This window comes from Dendrobates tinctorius, unplaced genomic scaffold (assembly GCF_039654945.1).
Source record: "Dendrobates tinctorius isolate UK_male_01 unplaced genomic scaffold, ASM3965494v1 ptg000171l, whole genome shotgun sequence".
NCBI lineage: Eukaryota > Metazoa > Chordata > Amphibia > Anura > Dendrobatidae > Dendrobates > Dendrobates tinctorius.
The window spans coordinates 24,851,639-24,874,781 of NW_027361838.1; the positions used below are offsets into that span (position 1 = coordinate 24,851,639).

General features: G+C 47.6%; 1 protein-coding gene across 4 annotated transcripts in view; it reads right to left on the minus strand.

Moving 5' to 3' along the window:
• The window catches only part of SPIRE1 (spire type actin nucleation factor 1), a 209,505-nt gene that overhangs the window by 27,960 nt on the left and 158,402 nt on the right, over positions 1 to 23,143 (minus strand). For 2 of the 4 annotated variants that reach the window (XM_073551008.1, XM_073551006.1), the window contains 2 exons: positions 18,452 to 18,493; positions 3,207 to 3,373 (listed from right to left, as the gene is read on the minus strand). In XM_073551008.1, the coding sequence (XP_073407109.1) occupies positions 3,207 to 3,373; positions 18,452 to 18,493 (209 nt within the window). The remainder of the gene's footprint in view (positions 1 to 3,206; positions 3,374 to 18,451; positions 18,494 to 23,143) is intronic. The other 2 variants (XM_073551009.1, XM_073551007.1) reach the window with 1 other exon arrangement.

A 23,143-nucleotide genomic window follows, 5' to 3' on the forward strand; every position in this document is an offset into this window, starting at 1 on the left:
CTGCACTCCGCACTGAGCGGGCAAGCCCCTCTAAGGGCAGAGCCACAAATTGCGTGCAGCGCTACTCGCCGGGGGCAGCACCGGGTACCTGCGGTGTCAGGAGAGAGGCGGACCTTACCATTTATCCAAAGGTGAGCAGGGCCTTCCACTCACCCATAGGTACGCCGTGGGGGCTCTCTTGGGGTGCTCTCAACTCCATCCCCGGCAGGGAGGGGGAGGCTTCTGGAATGGGGACGAAACATCGATCCCTCAGCTCACCTGCGCCTCCAACTCAACCCCTGGACTCACAACCTAGGGGAGGAAGGGGCCTCAATGAATCGCGTTGCAGGAGAGGAACAACGTGAGGGTCGCTCACACGTGCTCGCCCGATGAGGTTATGGGGAAAACGAATCCTCTTATCAGGATGCGTTGCCGCCTCTTTACAAAATAAAAAAGAAAAATGGTAGTCTGGGGAAAAGTCCCAGATGTGTCCCTCGGTGCGGGAGAGAAACACGTGGAGGGTTACTCACACGTGGTCGCCCGTTGATGATTTGGGGAGATCGGACCCTCTCTATAGGATCCGTCGCCCCTGTCATATCTTTATAGAAAAGAAAGCAAAAAAAAAAAAAAATCTAGTCTGGAGATCCAGACTGCGTGTGCCTCCATAGACACTAAGCAAAAAACTGAGTTACGCCCGGTCTGGGGGCGAGGGTGTATGCGGCGGAGGAGGAGCTAACTCTTTTTTTGTATACTTAGTGTCAGCCTCCAGACGGCAGAAGCACACACCCACAGTCTCTGTGTCCCCCAATGAGACGAAGGAGAAATACTGAATACTCAGGGGAACATCAGGAATGAAAGAAGGTCAAGACTGTCCACTTTTGACCTTGTGACAGGCTCCCTTTAAACCAGAGGTCTATTGTGGCGCCAAATAAAGCCAAGTGGAAATACAGCCATATGAATGAGAGATTACTTTAAAACTCACAAATTTTGGTATAAAGATACCATGAAAACTCAGACATTTCATATGATCCCTGATCGCTTCCCAGCACTTGAAAATATATATATTTTTTTAACCAGTCAACTAAGAGTCACAGGGACCTGCTAACAGAAACACATTGAGAGGCTGACCCTTAGGGCTCACTCACACGAGCGTATAACTCGGACGAGCGCTATCCGATGTATTATTGGATACCCCTCAGACCAATGCTATTCTAAGGGGCAGTGCAGACTAGCGTTGTTTTTCCCCTGCCAATTCAGATGTCATCCGATTAGTCCGATTTACGTAGACAAAGACAATGGAGAAGATGGAGAAAATAAGTTCTCCCTCTTCTCCGCACCTGTCATATGATTAGCTCATGTGAGAATCGCATTACAGTACACTGACACTCTGCTCACACTCGGATCACCGATTGAGTCAAGAGTCATTACCATAATAATCGATGGGATTCTCTTGGAAGAGAGAATCATCTCTTGTGTGAGCGAGCCCTTACTCGCATACTGACTAAAAGGGTTGTGTGGTTCAGACAACTCCTCTTCCATTGTCCCCAAGACATAATGAATAGACGGAGTTGGAGGTTGCAGAGACATGCCAATACATTGGCAGGACCAGACTCTTTATGTGCCAGAGTGCACCCTCCACAAGGGTTTCTAGCATAGAAAATAATGAATTATTTGCTGCTCTACAGTAGTAGCAGTAGGTATGTTCACTTGAATCCAAGGGATCCACACTCTGCCAAAAAGTGTGTCTGAAGGGAGCCTTACAGGAGCAGACAATGCGAAGTCAGAAGCGAACAGTGCAATAATGAAGATGTCTAGACCTGGGAAAGTGAACACACCCTTACCACATAAAAGCACTAATACTGAGGACATAAGCAAAAGGCATTACTAGTATTTATTTAAGAATGACATCCCTGCAGAACACACACAGACCTGAACAGCCCAACAGGTGAGGCGTGCTCAGGATTGAGCACATTGCGGACAATAATGGAGGTTACATAGGAGAACATGGAACTACAGAAGTCGTAGAAATTAACACTTGTGGTTATATTTTACTAGCTATTGAAAGCATTCTAAGCCTGGGTGGCGAGCATGTTTATTTGCACATTTTTAATTTTATGCCATCTTTTGAAGACACTGTGTGCATATTTTGCATATACACTGTGCTGACTCCGGTCCCATTTTATTGAAGTAATGTACTACAACAGTGAAGGCGAACCTTTTAGAGACCGAGTTACCAAACAGCAACCCAAGACACACTTATTTATCACAACATGCCAACACCGCAATTTAACTTGAATATTGAGGTTTTAGCTAAAGAAAAAACATCTCATATAGAGAGCAGGCGGGGACAACAAAGTGCAGCCACAGAAAGGAGCAGGGGTACCAGACTGCAGATATAAATATGCTCCCTCCATCCAGGTACATGCTTCCCTTTGTCTAGGTATATGCTCCCTCATCGAGGTATATATCCCTCCATCCTGGTATATGTCCCTCCATCCTGGTATATGGCCCCCCATTCTGCTATATGGCCAACCATCTTTGCATATGTCCCCATCCCCAGTCAGTGAATGTCAGACATATGAAGGAGGCCTAAGTAAAAATGTAAAACTGCTCTTAAGCTCTTGAATATATATATTTTATTGAAATACTAGTCTCAATCAGATTCCACCACTTCAGATGTGAACATAGCGATCCATGACTACAAGCTGCAGAGACATCTATCCGTACATTCCATTGATTGGCCACTAATGGAACATAACGTGCTGCCATTAAATACAAGATGTTAATTTAAATACTGTCAACAAATGAACTTCAAGACCATCAGAGGTCGACAGCAAGGGTCTGGAGAAATTTCACAATTGTGAATCTTGACTGATTTGATCACTTTATTATTTGGAGCTCAAGTGAAAGAGTATATAAAGCTTGACTTAATTTCCAGACTTTTAAAGTATGTTTATAAGGGTCTCGACAAAAGAAGGATCAGCCATTTTGAACTTAAATGTCCAATGAGTTTGTTCTACCTGAAGATAAGCAGCCAGCATGTATCTGGCACTAGCTTACTGTGTTCTCCTCATACAGAACACATGGACACTTGGCAGAGCCAATCGTGTGTATATGGAAGGGTCATGAACGATAGCCGTTGGCCAGGCGATTCAGCTGTTTGCTACCTGGTGTGTATGACCACATTTAAAATGGACAGCTGGCCTCCATATGGAAATGGCGCCTACCTCTGACTCTGAGCTGTCCAACTCGGCAAGGGTTGGAGCTTTTAATAGCCTCCTCCGCTGTGTTGCCATTTGCATGGGTCTTCCATTCACACCAGTGCGTTCTGCTAGATCTCCATTTAACACTGTGCGGTTTGGCTGCTTCCTTGAAACTTCAGGAGTTGAAACATCTGCATTTCCAAACAAAAGAAAATGTAAATAGATTGAAGCCAAGACATCCTATAATCTCCAGCTTACACGTGGCTTGGTTCTCTTGTGCAGGACAGTTAATGGCTTTCTAATACGATGAACCCAACATACCATGGCTTGGTTGCCACATATGTAATGGTCCTGCATCCTATTAGTGCAGAAGCTCGGGGATCTCTAATGTGGTTTACAGTAATACATTCTACCAAATACTGGCTAATTGTCATGAAGGAATCCAACATTAATAAATTAAATAATACATAAGTAGAAGTAGTGTGATAACAGCTATGGGACACCAACAAACACCTGCTGCTGCCGCATGTGGAGAGCGAGGACTTCTTTGCTGGACAAGAGTAAGCTCTATATGTTGACATAACTTGATAAGTGTATCACGCCCTAAGGGAAAAAGTGAAAAATCATGCATGTGCAGTTAACGCTAAAGCTTTCCTGACATGATGCACTTATTGTCCAGGACGTTGCCATGTGGAGAAGCTGTTTGGCAGGGCCCTCGTTTTACAAGGCAGTTGGTTAGAATTCACCCTTTTAGTCACTGAAATGAAATCTTAGGGAGCCAAAAGTGCCAAGTGTGTGAATACCGGGAGAAATCTCCATAATTTTCCTAGACCCTTGGATTTTGAAGGATAACATCCTGTGGTTGACTGCAGCCACGTGTCAATTATCAAGATCAGGCTGTTATGAGAATTTTCTTGAACAGCTTCTGTAACCGATGACACTTGGTAGGAGGTCACTTTCTAAAACTTGTTACAAACTGACATCAAAGCATTTGTTAGAATCTACATTTTGCCAGGTAGTCGTAAAGCCTTCATAACTATCCAAAGCAAATAGTGTAGAAAGCAGGTGACCCACAATGTCAGCCAATGCCGAGCTCCTGTATTATAGGATACTGCATCTTTTCAGATATAAATCTGTTGATTTAGCATACAATAGCAACAATGGCAGAAGGTAAGGATCTATAAGACACCCATACACATTAGATGAAAATGGTCTATGCCCGCTGAGATCAGAGAACAATATATGAGCACCTCCTGACTGTACCACAACAGATGATGTTGGGGTAAAAGTAGGCGGAATATTGGTGGGCACTTTGAATTTTTAATGCCTGACCATTTTGTTCTCCGACAGCTGTATGGCAGCGGTTTTCTCTATTCTTTCCATTGAAAATACATGAACATTCAGCTGGCAGAATGGTCGAGCATAGAGTTGAAATTCGAGTATATAGTTGAGTCAGGAGAGATAACTGTTGACTTAAGTTGGTGCAAATTGATCTATAGGACCTGGACCATCGGCCACGTCCTTAACCTGTTGTCACAGGATGAGAGCCCTGAGAACAGCCTCTTGCTCCTAACTCCCATCCACAGATCTCCTTCTGATTAGCTGGCATGGCACGAGGTCAAATCTTCATAATATCAAAAAGATTACATTGACCAAGACCAGCTAATCAAAGGAAAAGCTGCGGATGCCGTCAGGTAGGAGGTGTTTGTCATGGCTCCTGTCCAACAGTAACAGATCAGTGACATAGCCGATACTGAGAATTGTTTCACACCATCGCTACTGTTGACTCCACAAGTGTTCGGCTGACAGCTATCGCATGTGTCCAGCTTTAGAGTAAAGCTCATGTACAGAGGAAACATTTGGGTTTGCTACATTTTCTGCTTAGCATACTATGCCAAGATTATTTGTTTTTCCCAGAGACTATATACAGCATTGGCCACATTTTGAACGCTCTGGAAACAAAGTGACAGGAAACACTTTTGTACTGATCTAAATTCAATGAAAAATTACACTGATGAGAGTTCATCAAAGGAGAATCTAGTAGCCTAACATGAAGCTCATGGGCCCCAATGTAAAATATTCACCAGAGGCGCCAGCTATCACAGGTCTTTTCTTGTATTTGCCTTCTCATTTGAGCCATGGGAACTGCAGTGTCCAAAGTCTCCTAGTTCAGCACTCCAGAGAAGCAGGTCTCTAAAAAATCTTCCTATAAGTGTTCAACTCCTTTAACTTCTATAAACTACAATGAATACAGCCATATGCCTGTGTGGCTACCCAGTCTCTGGAGTTCAAAGATTCTCAGGTGGGAGTCCCAATGTGAAATCTCCACCATTTGGATCTTTATAGCATAAGTATAGAATAATTCAGTTAAGAATACCCGTTTAAGCGTTAAATCCTATGGAGCTTTTTTTGGACTTCCTCAGGGGAAGAAGTAGTTCATGCTTCGAAACGCGTTGGAAATAAAAACATGGATTTTTGTGAGTACTCACCGTAAAATCCTTTTCTCCGAGACGCTCATTGGGGGACACAGAGACTGTGGGTGTGTGCTACTGCCGTCTGGAGGCTGACACTAGGCATACAAAAAACAAGTTAGCTCCTCCTCCACCGCATACACCCTCGCCCCTATAGCGGGCGGAAACCAGTTTAGTGCAAAAGCAGTAGGAGGACATACAAAAATTAGCCTTAATGCAATAAATCATATGTCTGAAAAAGGGATCACCCTGTCTTAAACAAGAAAATATGTTAAATAATAAGTATGAGCCAACCGGCTATCAGGGTGGGTGCTGTGTCCCCCAATAAGCGTCTCGGAGAAAAGGATTTTACGGTGAGTACTCACAAAAATCCATGTTTCTCCTTCGTCTCATTGGGGGACACAGAGACTGTGGGACGTCCTAAAGCAGTCCCTGGGTGGGATAACACTCACCGATCCAAGCCGCATGCTTTCCTGTTTAAAGGTGTGCCACTGCTGCTTGGAGAATTTTTCTGCCCAGGCTCGCATCTGACGAAGCCTGAGTATGCACACTGTAATGTTTACAAAAAGTGTGCAGGCTGGCCCAGGTTGCTGCCTTGCATACCTGTTCTGCCGAAGCCTGGTGCCGAAGCGCCCACGAGGCGCCCACTGCCCGAGTAGAGCGCGCCCTTACTCCAGCTGGAACTGGCGTGCCTCTAATACGGTAAGCCTCCTGAATGGTTAGGCGAATCCATCTGGCTATGGTTGACCGTGAGGCTGCGAGGCCCTTCCTGCTCCGTTCGGGGATCACAAACAACGAATCTGTCTGGCGGAAAGGTGCTGTCCTCGACACATATCTCCTGAGAGCTCTTACCAGATCCAATGTGTGGAGCGCCTTTTCCACCCTGTGAACTGGCGCTGGACAGAAAGAAGGCAGCACAATGTCCTCATTAATATGGAACGAGGACACCACCTTTGGTAAAAAAGGTGGCGGAGGCCTAAGGACTACCTTGTCCTTAAAAAAGGTCAGGAAAGGGGCTCTACAAGATAACGCTCCCAACCCCGATACTCGCCTAATGGATGTTATGGCTACCAGGAACACAACCTTTCTGGATAGATATGCCAATGAAACATCCTGTAGTGGCTCAAACTGAGCCTCCTGTAGTACAGACAGGACCAGATTAAGATCCCAGGCCTCCAATGGTGCTCTGAAGGGAGGTACTAAATGAACGACCCCCTGCAGGAACGTTCTGACCTGCAAATTGGTAGCGATCTTTCGCTGAAACAGGACCGACAGGGCCGATATCTGTCTTCTAAGGGAACTTGGCGCCAAACCTGCGTCTAGGCCAGACTGAAGGAAAGCCAGTATGTTGGGCACAGAGAAGGACAATGGCGGAACCCTGTGTTCCAGACACCACTGGAACAAAACCTTCCAAGTGTTATAATAGATCCTTGCCGAGGCTGGCTTTCGGGCCCTTACCATTGTCGCGACTACCTCGCGCCCAAACCCCGCCTGGGTCAGCACCCAAGATTCAATGGCCACGCCGTCAAACGCAGGGCCCCTAAGTTCGGGTGGCAGATCGGTCCCTGGGACAGTAAATCTGGTCGTTCCGGTAGCCGCCATGGTACGTCTGCGATGAGCTGTACCAGATCCGCGTACCATGCCCGTCGGGGCCAATCCGGGGCCAGCAGAATTGCCGGAACCCCCTCTGTCTTGATCTTCCTGATAACCCTGGGGAGAAGTGGCAGCGGCGGGAACAAGTATGGGAGCCGAAATTGGTTCCAGGGTATCACCAATGCGTCTGCTGCGATTGCTTGCGGATCCTGAGACCGGGCGACAAACACGCCCACTTTGACGTTCCTCCTGGAGGCCATCAAGTCCACGTCTGGTGTTCCCCAGCGCTGGCAAATCTGCTGGAACACCTCAGGATGTAGTGACCACTCCCCGGCCGTGATGTCCTGGCGGCTTAGGAAATCCGCTGCCCAATTCTCGACGCCTGGAATGTGAACCGCTGAGATCATCGAGTGGCTCCTCTCGGCCCAGCGGAGCACATGTCCCACCTCGCGCATGGTTGCCCTGCTGCGTGTGCCCCCCTGGTGATTCACGTATGCCACTGCCGTGGCGTTGTCCGACTGAATCCGAATCGGGTATCCTGCTAGCACGTGTTGGAACTGCTGCAAGGCCAACCGTATTGCTCGAATCTCCAACAGATTGATAGGGAGACGAGCTTCCTGAGGCGACCACTGCCCCTGTGCCGTGTGGTGGCGGAAGATTTCCCCCCAACCGGAGAGACTCGCATCGGTCGTGATCACTAACCAATGATCCGGAGGAAAGGGCTTTCCCTGCAGAAGCGACCGATCGCGTGTCCACCATTGAAGAGTCTGTCGGACCTGAGAGGACAACCTGCACGGGTGATCGAGTGAGCACGGGCTCCTGTCCCAAGCCGCTAACAGGGCATGCTGCAGGGGGCGGAGATGAAACTGAGCAAACGGGATTGCTTCCATCGCTGCCACCATCCTGCCCAGGACCCCCATCCCGAATCGGATAGTATGGAGGCCTGGCTGTTGAAGTCTTCGAGCTCCCTGTCGGAGTGCTCGAGCCTTGTCCTGAGGGAGAATTACCAATCCCTGGGAGGTATCGAATATCATCCCTAGGAAAACAATCCTCTGGGCCGGCGTGAGGAATGATTTCTTCCTGTTGATCATCCATCCTAGACGAGACAAGGTATCCAGTGTGATGGTGACACTCTCCTCGCACGCTGGACGGGACGGGCCCTTTACCAGAAGGTCGTCCAGGTATGGCAACACCACAATGCCCCGGGAATGAAGAGTGGCCATGGCGACCGCCATCACCTTCGTGAATATTCTGGGGGCCGTGGCCAAACCGAAAGGCAGCGCCACAAACTGGAAGTGCCGTCCCTCGACCGCAAACCGTAGGAATCTCTGATGCGGGGGAAAAATAGGGATGTGTAAATAAGCATCCTGAACATCGATTGAGGCCAGGTATTCTCCCTTCTCCATGGAGGATATAACCGACCGGAGGGACTCCATGCGAAAATGCCTGATCCTGATGAACCTGTTTAGTAGCTTTAGGTCCAGAACCGGCCTTACCGCTCCATCCTTTTTGGGCACTGCGAACAGGTTGGAATAAAACCCTTGGGTTCTTTCGCTCCTTGGCACTGGAACGATGACCCCTTTGTGCTGCAGCACTTCGATGGCCCTCCGTAATGCCTCTGCCCGAGACCTTGACTTGGGAAGCCGGGAGGGAAAAAAATCGTGTTGGCGGACGTTTTATAAACTCTATCTTGTACCCGGAAGATATCAGCTCCGTCACCCATGCGTCGCGTGCCACCGCAGCCCATATGTGACAGAACCGGCGCAGACGACCGCCAATCCTGCTGTCCTCGGGTACCGCACTTCTCGAGTCATTTTGTAGAGGGCCTCTGGGACCTGGCCCCCCTTGATCTGGGCGGACGCCCTCGCATCCTACCCAGCGGGTTGGTCCTGTAGGTGACCTGACGCTCTTTGTCATGGTTATAGCGCACAGGAGCGGGGGTACTGGCCGTTGCCGTCCACGCGGGGGCGCGAAATGCCCGAAAACGCGCCTGAGGCTGACGAAATGGCGTCCTTGTTTTCTGTTGTGGGAGAAAACTACTTTTACCCCCTGTTGCATCCGAAATGAGTCTATCCAATTCTTCCCCAAATAGTCGGTTACCCTGAAAGGGCAGGGAAGTCAAGGATTTTTTAGACACCGAATCAGCCCGCCACAGCCTTAACCACAAGGCTCTCCTAATGGCGATTGCGTTTGCTGCTGCAAGTGCTGCGCTATTAGCTGCATCCAAGGATGCATTAATTAGATAGTCACCCGCCATTGCGATCTGACTTGTTATCTCGGCCACCTCTGCTGGTAACTCCCTATCCTGCAGGATCTCATTTAAAGAGTCCGACCAGGACATCATGGCTTTGGCTACCCATGTTGCCGCAAAGGAAGGGAAGAGCGCTGATCCTGATGCTTCGTACACCGAGCGCGCTAATCCCTCTATGAGCCGATCCGTGGGGTCCTTGATGGCCGAACCACTAGGCACTGATAACAGGGATCTTGAGGCCAGGCGGGATACCGGGGGATCCACCGCCGGAGACTCTGCCCATTTTTTACAGAGCTCTGGCGCAAATGGATATCTTGACCCTAGCGTCTTCTGTCCTGAAAAACGCTTGTAGGGCCGTTCCCGGTGCCGCTGCACTATATCCTCGAACTCAGGATGAGTGCTGAACACTCTCCGCGGCTTCCGGGCCTTTTTAAAAGACACCTTATGCCCTGCGGTTAGGGTGACCTCATCATCAATACACAGAGTCTGGTTGACAGCCTCAATGAGACTGTCCACCGTCTCCCGGCACCCTGGGGTGTCCAGGTCCAAGGATTCTTCCACATCCTCTACTGAGCTCTGCTCGCTCCCTGAAAGGGGTGACGGCGAGCGTGATGCCACACTCACAGATGCTGAAGCACCGGAGGGGCCTGGCGACACAGTATGGGTTCTCTTCCTATGTGCCTGCCTAGAGAGAGTGCGGCCCCTGCAGGCCGGCGGCTCATGTGAGGAGGCAGAACCCTCCCAACCAGGCGAGCCGTCATCTCTACCCCTATCCGGGGCCTGAAGGGTCTCGATTGCCTTTGTTAATGATACCATAGACCGAGAGAGGGATACCGCCCACTCTGGGGGTTCCGGACCCCTGGGCTCTGCTGCGGGGGAGGGCTCCCGGGCGCGTTCGGTGTCACAGGTTTCACATAATCTACTGGTCTGCGCTCGTGGGAATCTAACCCCACAGGAAACGCATGCGGCATAGAAGGATGTGTGCGCTTTACCTTTTCCAGACATACTGCTGGAAAAGGCCAGAAAAATAAATAGATTCTCATATATATATATATATATATATATATATATATATATATATATATACAGTGGGGCAAAAAAAAGTATTTAGTCAGTCAGCAATAGTGCAAGTTCCACCACTTAAAAAGATGAGAGGCGTCTGTAATTTACATCATAGGTAGACCTCAACTATGGGAGACAAATTGAGAAAAAAAAATCCAGAAAATCACATTGTCTGGTTTTTTTTTCATTTTATTTGCATATTATGGTGGAAAATAAGTATTTGGTCAGAAACAAGCAATCAAGATTTCTGGCTCTCACAGACCTGTAACTTCTTCTTTAAGAGTCTCCTCTTTCCTCCACTCATTACCTGTAGTAATGGCACCTGTTTAAACTTGTTATCAGTATAAAAAGACACCTGTGCACACCCTCAAACAGTCTGACTCCAAACTCCACTATGGTGAAGACCAAAGAGCCGTCAAAGGACACCAGAAACAAAATTGTAGCCCTGCACCAGGCTGGGAAGACTGAATCTGCAATAGCCAACCAGCTTGGAGTGAAGAATTCAACTGTGGGAGCAATAATTAGAAAATGGAAGACATACAAGACCACTGATAATCTCCCTCGATCTGGTGCTCCACGCAAAATCCCACCCCGTGGGGTCAGAATGATCACAAGAACGGTGAGCAAAAATCCCAGAACCACGCGGGGGGACCTAGTGAATGAACTGCAGAGAGCTGGGACCAATGTAACAAGGCCTACCATAAGTAACACACTACGCCACCAAGGACAGATCCTGCAGTGCCAGACGTGTCCCACTGCTTAAGCCTGTACATGTCCGGGCCCGTCTGAAGTTTGCTAGAGAGCATTTGGATGATCCAGAGGAGTTTTGGGAGAATGTCCTATGGTCTGATGAAACCAAACTGGAACTGTTTGGTAGAAACACAACTTGTCGTGTTTGGAAGAAAAAGAATACTGAGTTGCATCCATCAAACACCATACCTACTGTAAAGCATGGTGGTGGAAACATCATGCTTTGGGGCTGTTTCTCTGCAAAGGGGCCAGGACGACTGATCCGGGTACATGAAAGAATGAATGGGGCCATGTATCGTGAGATTTTGAGTGCAAACCTCCTTCCATCAGCAAGGGCATTGAAGATGAAACGTGGCTGGGTCTTTCAACATGACAATGATCCAAAGCACACCGCCAGGGCAACGAAGGAGTGGCTTCGTAAGAAGCATTTCAAGGTCCTGGAGTGGCCTAGCCAGTCTCCAGATCTCAACCCTATAGAAAACCTTTGGAGGGAGTTGAAAGTACGTGTTGCCAAGTGAAAAGCCAAAAACATCACTGCTCTAGAGGAGATCTGCATGGAGGAATGGACCAACATACCAACAACAGTGTGTGGCAACCTTGTGAAGACTTACAGAAAACGTTTGACCTCTGTCATTGCCAACAAAGGATATATCACAAAGTATTGAGATGAAATTTTGTTTCTGACCAAATACTTATTTTCCACCATAATATGCAAATAAAATGAAAAATAAACAGACAATGTGATTTTCTGGATTTTTTTTTCTCAGTTTGTCTCTCATAGTTGAGGTCTACCTATGATGTAAATTACAGACGCCTCTCATCTTTTTAAGTGGTGGAACTTGCACTATTGCTGACTGACTAAATACTTTTTTGCCCCACTGTGTGTGTATATATATATATATATATATATATATATATATATTTTTTTTTAAGGAGGGCGAATGCGGAGGAGAGGGGAGCCCTATATGCCCTAGCGTGGCCTTACCCCTCTGTAAGTCCTTTCCCGGCTCCTGCCGTGGGAGGCCCCTTCAGCTGCGTTGGTGGCGGTCTCCGGGGACTGCCGCGCTTTGTGCGGTAAGCTGCGCTTCCTGCGGCCTACCCCGGACTGCCGTCGGGGACTCCATTTTATCCGGCGCCCGCCCTGCCAGGAGGGGGGCGGCGCCGGAAGTGACGCCGACGGACGCCGCGCTGAGGGCGGGACTTCCGCCCGCAGACCAGGCCGAAGCCGCGGCCTAAATTACGATACCCCCCGCCCCGGATCCTGTAACGCCAATACCGGGGACGGGGGGCGCCGAGGCGACGCCGCCTAAGAGGCGGCCGGAGCGCTGCCGCCCACTTCCGCCCGCGGCCTAGGCCGAATCCGCGGGCTAAATTAATGGCGCTACCCACCTGGGGTCCAAACGCCGGGCCCCAGCGACGTCCTCTCCTCCACCTCCTGTGCAGCCACTGCCCGCTCTGCCCCAGGTATTGTGGGGGGGGGGGGGGTGGTCCACCTGACTCTGCGCCCAGGGCCCTCCGCACCTGCTAGTCTCCTTTTTGGACGGTGCAGGCACCCTAACTCCGTCTGCCCTGTAGGGGCGAGGAGAGGGACCGTCCGCCGCCGTGCAGCACCGCCGTCTAGCGTTGGTGGAGCAGTGGGGGCGCACAGACTAGTCTTTTGCCCGTGTGCAAGCCCATGGTTTCCATACCTAGGGGTGGACAGGGCTAAGTCTGGCATAGTGTCCCACGTCGCGGGAGAGGAGACGTGGAGGGACTCTCGCACGTAGTCGCCCGTTGCTGGTTTGGGGAAATCGGATCGTTTCTATAGGATGCGTTGCCCCTTCTCGTCTTCAAAAAATAACAAACACGAAAAATAGATGTCTGGGGAAAAGTCCCAGAGGTGTCCCTCGGTGCGGGAAAGGATACGCGGAGCGATGCTCAACGCGTACTCGCCCGTTGATGGTTTGGGGAGATCGGACCCTTTCTATAGGATCCGTCGCCCCTATCTCCTCTTCATAGTGAGAACCGAAAAAGAAACCTAGTCTGGAGAAACCAGACTGCGTGTGCCTCCAAAGACACTAAGCAAAAAACTGGTTTCCGCCCGCTATAGGGGCGAGGGTGTATGCGGTGGAGGAGGAGCTATCTTGTTTTTTGTATGCCTAGTGTCAGCCTCCAGACGGCAGTAGCACACACCCACAGTCTCTGTGTCCCCCAATGAGACGAAGGAGAAACATTGATCTTTTAATACATCAGTAATTGTGCATTATGTTATGCAGCGCACGAAGTCCAAAAAAAGCTCCATAGGATTTCATGTGTCGGCGGTCACTTGTTTGACCCTTGGACGTGCAGCAGCTGATCACTAACTCTATGTGCTTTAACCTCTCCTATAGCAGGTGAGTAGATTCTACATACGTTTATAATTTTATCATCGGATAAGACCCTATTTGCGCTTTTGCGTTCCTATAGTGCAAAACGTTTAAGCTTTTAATGCATGCTTAAAGGGGCGGTACAATCCAACAATGTAGTGTTTGGATCAAAAAAAGCGGTGCACTTCCGGGGTACAGTATTCAGGCAATTACTTTGTGCGCTTCGCACAATGTAACATTTGGACAAATTCAACCGGCAACTAAAAAAAATCTGGTAAAAGAAACCCACTGAGTAATTTCTTACATGCAATGTTCCTTTTTTTTGGGTTCAATAATTGAAAGCTCCAGAACAGAAAATATAGTTTGAAATGGGAAAACCTTGCTCATGTACAAGTTCATCGTACCTTTACTAATGTAATGCCGAACATTCACAAAACATCAGAACAAATAAAAACTAGTTATTAGTTCTGTAATTTGCATCACTTCACCGCACAGTTATTGCACAAAACACAAGACTGGGAGTAATCAGGTGAATGGGGAGTAATCAGGTGAATGACGAGTGATCATAATGAATGACAAAATGATTTAAGCAATTTCTCTCATGGTCAGGAACAGTTTTAGAACCAATATTTTAAAGTACACAAACTAAATCAATGCATAACATGTATCAGAAGCAGATTCGGACAGCCGGGGGCCCCTGTGCAAGATTATGGGGCCCTTACTATCCAGCATCTCTTTATAAAGCATAATGATTACACCTCTCTAACCATTTACAAATAACAGTTAGCCAAAAAATTAATTTGTTTGGGTAGAAGCCACTTGTAAGGTGAGAAGGTCGAGTGCCTTCTGGGCCCCTGAAATGTATGAAGATGCAGAAGAGCCATTCTAGCCAGCGTTATACATCTGACACTATTTTTGTGGACTAGAAGGGCCAAATCCAATCATTTACTAGAGTTATGTCCACATGGGCCAGTAGAAAAGCGTCTGTAACCTGCGTCCCTACTACATTTGCTCATAGTGGGAGTGCATGCGTACACACACAACCACTCCACGCTGTGTGGATGCCCCACTACACTTAGGATGTATCTGGTACTGAGCAGCCGCAGCAAAGATGACAAATTAATAAACTAAAGGGATGTTACTTTTTTTTTTTTTTTAACAAGGGCCAAGTCCCCCATACAATTATGGGATTCATTTAAATTGTGTCTTTAGGCTGCGAGGTTTAGGCTATGTTGGTTTTGAAACCCAAGCACATTTTGGCAATATCAATCCCTGAGCTGTTCCTCTTACGTTAAGTGTTCTAAAAGGGTTAAATTAAATTGTCTTTCCAATGCTCCAAAATCTATGATGCACACATCCCAGTATGTCATGTATATGCGGTAATTAGATAAGACCCGGGCGTCAGCCATCACTCCGCACCAAGAAGGTAAGAAGGATTAGAATCTTTTTAGTATAATGGATGAATCAGCAGCTCGGCTGTAATAACATCAAGGTGGTGAACCAGGTCCTTGTGTCTCGCCAGCATCTATACGATTTTGCCTGAGCAGCTTCTTCCGAGACTTGATGGAGATGAGATTATACTTGAAATCTTTTTTCTCTTTAGGACTCTGTAAAGTGGCTTCGAACTACGAGCCGTCAGATACTTCTATGCGATGGCGGCACTGAGTATTAGACTATGGGGAGACATAGGATCCAGTATATCACACAGAGATCATCACACCCAAAGTGCTTCATCTAATTTAGTATGAGCATTTCCATGATTTTTTTTTTTTTTTTAATTAATTTTACTGTGCTTTTGCTTCAATTTTGATGCAATTGCAAATACCGTGACATAAAAAATAACTTCATTTAGAAACACAATTTAGCTCCTAAGGTCAGGTTCATACAGCTTGGGCAAAGTGCAGATTTTTTTTTTCCCCCCAACAAATAACAAGTCCATTTGAAAAATCGGTAGTGTGCTGTCCGTTGTGCCATACAAGGACCGAAAATACATTAGTCTGAACTTGTCCTTTTTTCTCCTAAAATTTTATTGAAAACCATTATATTTTATCACATTTATTTAGGTATTTGTTTCCTACTGGGTGGACTTGGTATGACCATTTCCAACTTATAATTGTAACCATATATTCCAATTCTAAAAAAATGGCAAAATAAAAAATACCTATATATATATATATATATATATATATATATATATATATATATATATATATATATATATATATATATATATATATATATATATATATATATACACACATACATATACACGACTTATCATGTCTGTCTGTAACCGAAATCGCGTGTCGCTGATGGGTCGCGGCCGCCAGACCCCCGCCAGGCCGCAACCAATCAGCGACAGTCGCAGCTGTTTGTAACGGTAAGCTGCGCCTGCCGCTGATTGGTCGCGGCCTGGCTGCAATCAGCTGCAGGCGCAGTTGGGCGCAGCGCTCAATCGAGCGCAGGCCTTAATCTTTAAAAAAAGAGAATTAAAATTAAAAAAAAAGGTTATTCTCAGCTTCCGACGGCCTCCTGTCTTCTTTCCACGCGCCCGGCCTCGCGTTCCCAGTAATGCTTTGCGGCTTAGACCGCTGATGATGTCACTCTCGCGAAAGCAAGAAAGACGTCATCAGCGGTCTAAGCCGCAAAGCATTACTGGGAACGCGAGGCCGGGCGCGTGGAAAGAAGACAGGAGGCCATCGGAAAGTGAGAATAACTTTATTATTTAATATTTTTTTACATGCTAGAGGGCCGCGGCAGTGATTGATCGCGGCTACAGGGCCGCGTGGCTGATTGGTCGCGGACAGAGGGCCACGACGCTGATTGGTTGCGGCTACACGGAAAGGGGGGTGAGGGGACCATGCATACCAGGAAAGGGGGGTGAGGGGACCATGCATATCAGGATTGGGGGGTGAGGGGACCATGCATACCAGGATTGGGGGGTGAGGGGACCATGCATACCAGGATTGGGGGGTGAAGGGACCATGCATACCAGGATTGGGGGGTGAAGGGACCATGCATACCAAGATTGGGGTGAGAAGACCATGCATACCAGGATTGGGGGGGGTGAGGGGACCATGCATACCAGGATTGGGGGGAGAGAGGACCATGCATACCACGAAAGGGGGGTGAGGGGACCATACATACCAGGAAAGGGGGGTGAGGGGACCATGCATACCAGGATTGGGGGGTGAGGGGACCATGCACACCAGGAAAGGGGGGTGAGGGGACCATGCATACCAGGATTGGGGGGTGATGGTGAGCATACATGCCAGGATTGGGGTGTCAGAGGACCATGCATACCAGGAAAGGGGGGTGAGGGGACCATGCATACCAAGAAAGGGGGGTGAGGGGACCATGCATACCAAGAAAGGGGGGTGAGGAGACCATGCACACCAGGATAGGGGGGTGAGGGGACCATGCATATCAGGATTGGGGGGTGAGAGGACCATGCATACCAGGACTGGGGGGGGTGAGCGGACCTTGCATACCCCGAAAGGGGGTAAGAGGACCATGCATACCAGGATTGGGGGGTGAGAGGACCATGCATACCAGGATTGGGGGGGTGAGGGGACCATGCATACCAGGATTGGGGGGTGAGGGTACCATGCATACCCCGAAAGGGGGTAAGAGGACTATGCATACCAGGATTGGGGGGGTGAGGGGACCATGCATACCAGGATTGGGGGTGAGGGGACCATGCATACCAGGAAAGGGGGGTGAGGGGACCATGCATACCAGGATTGGGGGGTGAGGGGACCATGCATACCAGGATTGGGGGGTGAGGGGACCATGCATACCAGGATTGGGGGGTGAGGGGACCATGCATACCAGGATTGGGGGGTGAGGGGACCATGCATATCAGGATTGGGGGGTGACGGTGAGCATACATACCAGGATTGGGGTGTGAGAGGATCATGCATACCAGCAAAGAGGGGGTGAGGGGACCATGCATACCAGGATTGGGGGGTGAGGGGACCATGCATACCAGGATTGGGGGTGAGGGGACCATGAATACCAGGATAGGGGGGTGAGGGGACCATGCATATCAGGATTGGGGGGTGAGGGGACCATGCATACCAGGAAAGGGGGGTGAGGGGACCATGCATACCAGGATTGGGGGGTGAGGGGACCATGCATACCAGGATTGGGGGGTGAGGGGACCATGCATACCAGGATTGGGGGGTGAGGGGACCATGCATACCAGGATTGGGGGGTGAGGGGACCATGCATACCAGGATTGGGGGGTGAGGGGACCATGCATACCAGGATTGGGGGGTGAGGGGACCATGCATACCAGGATTGGGGGGTGAGGGGACCATGCATACCAGGATAGGGGGTTGAGGGGTAGCATGCATATCAGGATTGGGGGTGAGAGAACCATACATATCAGGATTGGGGGTGAGAGAACCATACATATCAGGATTGGGGGTGAGAGAACCATACATATCAGGATTGGGGGTGAGAGAACCATACATATCAGGACTGGGGGGTGCATTACTGCATTATTATTAAATCTTCAAAAATAAACTGCATACATATTCTAGAATACCCAATGCGTTAGAATCGGGCCACCATCTAGTAAACTATAATTATCCTAATGCTAAGACTTGCGGTATATGATAGTTACAATTTCTGAAACCTTTATGTAACCGATCTCCTTGAATAATTTTTCTCCTGCAATTTTCGATACAAAAGTTGTATTTCTGACCATGACAGAAACTGACCAGTCTGACAAAGGACCACATGAAAGGGGGACACCAACATCCACAAGAACACGCCAGGTGGGCATTTTACCTGACAAGTCAAAACTGTGAGACATGCTAAGGGGCCGCATTACTGGAAAAACAAAAATAGTGTGTTAGGACAAGGTCAAATACAGAACAGTTCTACATTTCAGATTACTTGATCTGCCCTGATACAGTATCTGGAATGTTGCAGAATTTAACAAATATGCCAGAAAAATTAAACACCAGGTAAAAGACAAACAAGTTTTCTAGGAAAGGGCAGTACTGCAAAGCTCAGTAGAAGGAGTCATATCTACTAAAAAAAAAAAAATCTATACACTAAAACAATCTTTATCCATGTGCCTGGTGATGTGGTTAACGGCAGTGCCGGCGTCACCACCCGCAAGCCAGCAGTCACAACATTGTGCTTTAAACTGTTTGAAATACTCACATCTCCCAGTTCCTCAGCAGCTTCAGTGTCTTCGGCGTCCTCTGACATCTCAGGGCATAGAGCACAATGACGCCACTACAGCGTGTCCGCTGTACTATTTATTTTTTTACGTATGGAGAATTATATGGGGCCCATTATCCTGTATGCAACAATTTATGGAGTCTGTTATTCTGTATGGAGCATTATATGGGTCTCATGCTGTATGGAACAATATATGGATCTCATTATACTGTATGGAGCACTATATGGGGCTTATTATACTGCATGGAGCAATATATCGGGCTCATACTTTTTGGAGCAATATATGGGGTCCACTATACTGTATATAAGAAGTGAGTGAAATCTTTTTTTCATTGTACTATACCTTTATTTATCTGCTTTATCTGTGCATGATTAATTGTGGTATGTGTTAAAGGGGCCCACTGAGACTTTTGCCCGGGGCCCATGAAAACCTGGAGCCAGTCCTGGTTAACGGTTCCCCATTGCCAATTCTGTGACATGAACAGGCAGATTTACCATGAATCACTCAGGTAGATATGTATTTTTAAAAGTCTAAAAAAGCGTCGCTTTCTGAAAAATGTATACCTTTCATGAAGATGGTCACTATTTTATAGGCGGATGCTAAGATTGTAACGTGATCATTCCCCGAGATGTGCCGAATGCTGCCTGTCCTTTCAACAAAGGCTGAATAAATACAGATTTAAAATATAGAATAAAAATGAGCAATTTGTGTCCCAATCTCATGCACAGGACTTCAAAAAATATATGAAAGCTTATTAAATCTGTGATATCTGGAATCCCAGCCAAAGAAGAGACCTATAACTAGAATAGAAACTCCAAAGTTTATTTAGACAATTCATAAAATATACAAATAAAATCACTTACAAGAAGGATACCACAAAAGGGACTAATGGATCTGAACAAAATATAGTTACCGTATATACTCGAGTATAAGTCGAGACACCTAACTTTGCTACGGAAAACTGGGAAAGCTTATTGACTCGAGTATGAACCGGGTATGCATTCATAGAATCGTAGAGTTGGAAGGGACCTCCTGGGCCATCTGGTCCAACCCCCTGCTCAAAGCAGGATTCGCTAAATCATCCAAGTCAGATGTCTGTCCAGCCTCTGTTTGAAGACTTCCATTGAAGGAGAACTCACCACTTCTCGTGGCAGCTTGTTCCACTCATTGATCACTCTAACTGTCAAAAAAACATGTCCCCTCATCCCAGTCCTGGTATGTGTGGCTCCCCCCGTCCTGTCCTGGTATGTGGCTCCCTCGTTTTGTTCTGGTATGCGTGGCTCTTCCGTCCTATCCTATGTGTGTCTTCCCCCCATCCTGTTCTGCTATGTGTGGCTTCCCCCCATCCTGTTCTGCTATGTGTGGCTCCCCCCATCCTGTTCTGCTATGTGTGGCTCCCCCCATCCTGTTCTACTATGAGTGGCTCCCCCCATCCTGTTCTGCTATGTGTGGCTCCCCCCATCCTGTCCTGCTATGTGTGGCTCCCCCCATCCTGTCCTGCTATGTGTGGCTCCCCCCGTCCTGTCCTGCTATGTGTGGCTCCCCCCATCCTGTCCTGCTATGTGTGGCTCCCCCCGTCCTGTCCTGCTATTTGTGGCTCCCCCTGTTGTATGCATGGCTCTCCGGTTCAGCATGGCTCAGCTCCCCCAGTCCCGCATGGCTCATCGCCTGCTCACCCTCCTCGCGCCACCCCTGCATCTCCGCTGTCCCGGTGCCAGGCAGTTCTTCCTGTGCTCAGCAGTCACCTGGTACCGCTCATTAAGGTAATGAATAAGCGCTCCACGCCTATGGGAGTGGAGACGGATGCATATTCATTACCTTAATGAGCGGTACCATGTGATCGCTCAGCACAGCGGAAGATCTGCCGGTGCCAGGACGGAGATGCAGCGACGGCGCGAGGAGGGCGAGTATGATGCCTTCTTGAAGATGGCGGTTGCAGTTGTCACTGTGCCACAGCCGCCAGCTCCTGCCACTGCTCCGCCACTTCCCCTCCCCTGCCGGCTTTCTGGACAAATGACTCGTGTATAAGCCAAAAGGGGTGTTTTCAGCACAGAAAAATGTGCTGAAAATCTCGGCTTATACACGAGTATATACCGTATCTGTTCTCTGTGGATTTAGTGCAGGTCTGTTCCGTCTCTCTGCATATTATTATTTCTTATATATCCAGGAGAGAAATTGGTTTACTGGAGAGGGACAAAACATGGTGTGGACAGCTGTAATTACACAGGGAATATGATTTTTTGCACAGGCAATATGCTATGAATTAATTCCTATGAGGTTTTCCTTATTTTTGGTTCTACCAACATGATCAGCTATGCAGGAGTGGGATGTCACTTTTGAGGTTTCCTTGTTTTAAGTGATTTTATTTGTATTTTATGAATTGTCCAAATAAACTTTGGAGTTATTATTCTAGTCACAGATCTCTTCTTTGTCTGGGATACTAGGTATAACAGATTTAATAGGTTTAAGATAAAAGGTAAAGCAAGACTTAGATTAACCAATAACAGAGATCATGTAAAGAACATCTTTAAGGGTACCGTTACAATAAGCGACTTGCCAGCGATCCCGTCAACGATACGACCGGGTAAGGATTGCTAATAAGCTGTCAAACAGTCAGATTTACCCAACGACGCAGCAACGATCTCAGCGGGATCGTTGGTGCGTCGTTTAGTGTCACACTGCAGCGATTCTGATGACTCCCGCCTGCGTCCAAGATTTCTGAGTCGCTAACGAGGTCGCTCGTCCGTTTCAAACACAACGATGCATGCTGGCCAGCGGGACACCAGCGATCAAAAAATGGCCCAGGACTTTCGAGCATGATCAGCGACATCGCAGCGGGGAGGGGCTGGTCGCTGCAAAGTGTCACACGTAACGAGATCACTGGCGAGGTCGTATGCTCAAACAAAGAGAGCAAAAACAATAATTCTAAATATGTAATAAAAGAGCTCTGAAGCCTAGTACAGACCTAGACTTCAAAGGGCACCTTTCACAGAAAGGATTCTGGATTTTCTTTTTCTTTTAGGCCCCTCTCTTCCAAAGATATGCCCCCCCTACCCCAGCCGGTAATAAAGGAGCAAATTTGTCCATCAGCCGGCTGGCCATATGCCATAGAACGTCTCCGACATCACAGGAGAAAAGGCAAACATCCATATAGGTGTTCTGTGATATCCACCCAATTGGTTAAAGGGAAAACGTGCAGAGATCACAGTTTTGTGGGGCCCACTGAAATCAGGGAAAAATAAGTGTGTATGGCCAACTATTGTGTGGACATGGAAGGTTACACAGTCACCAAGTCAGAGATAATGGGATTGTCCTCATCTTTATCCACCAATTACACTTCATTTCATTAATCCCATATGTATATGGTCGTCCCCTACCTGACTGCCAATGTCTGAACTGGAATAGAAGCATTTTTCTTACTAATAATAATAATAATAAAGACTCATCTGTCTTAAGGCAATAACACTTTAGGAGGTTGTGTAGTTCATATAAAAACCATATCTGCATGTAAACAGGCCTTAAGGAATAGACTGTACACCCATAAAACAACTCTTTATAACAGGGAGTCTCCAGCAACACCCGCGCTTTGGGCTTATTTGCTATTCATACATCAAAGTCAGAGGCCTGCTTATAGATTCACAGGAGATTACATCGGTATTCCCTGAAACATGCAATAAACTAATTAAGAAGCTACCAATTAAAAGGCAAGCTTAGCTCAGGCCTTCATCATGGTCACATTGACGAGAACCATTAAACATTTAATAAAGCAGGATTTTATACCGCTCACCTCTATGTATACAGGCCCAGTTTCCATGCGTGAACCTTCAGAATCCCCAGCGGCCTGTCTATTTATTACACCACATACAGATAATCAATATATCTAACGGAACAGAGTGTGGAAAGCGCAGACTGTGCAGGAATTTACAGCTATCTGCACAAAACGTAAAAAACACTCATCTGCAGATGTAAATGGGTGACTGGATAAGAGCCGCACTGCACATAAGCAGATATTAGCGCTACCATACAAATCATTTAAAGGGAACCTGTCATGTTGAAATGGTATCTGATCTGCAGGCAGGAAGTTATAAAGGACGAGGAGATGATCAGATTGATGCATTTTTGTGGGAAAAATATCAGAATAACTTGCATTTTATTCATTATAATCCTAAGTGTTTACATAAGTGAGTCCAGTGGGCGGGTTGATTCAGTGATTGACAGTCTGTCCTGTATGACTGTGTAGGTAGATAGCTGTCAATCACAGAGTAGGACGGCCCACTGGACTCACATGC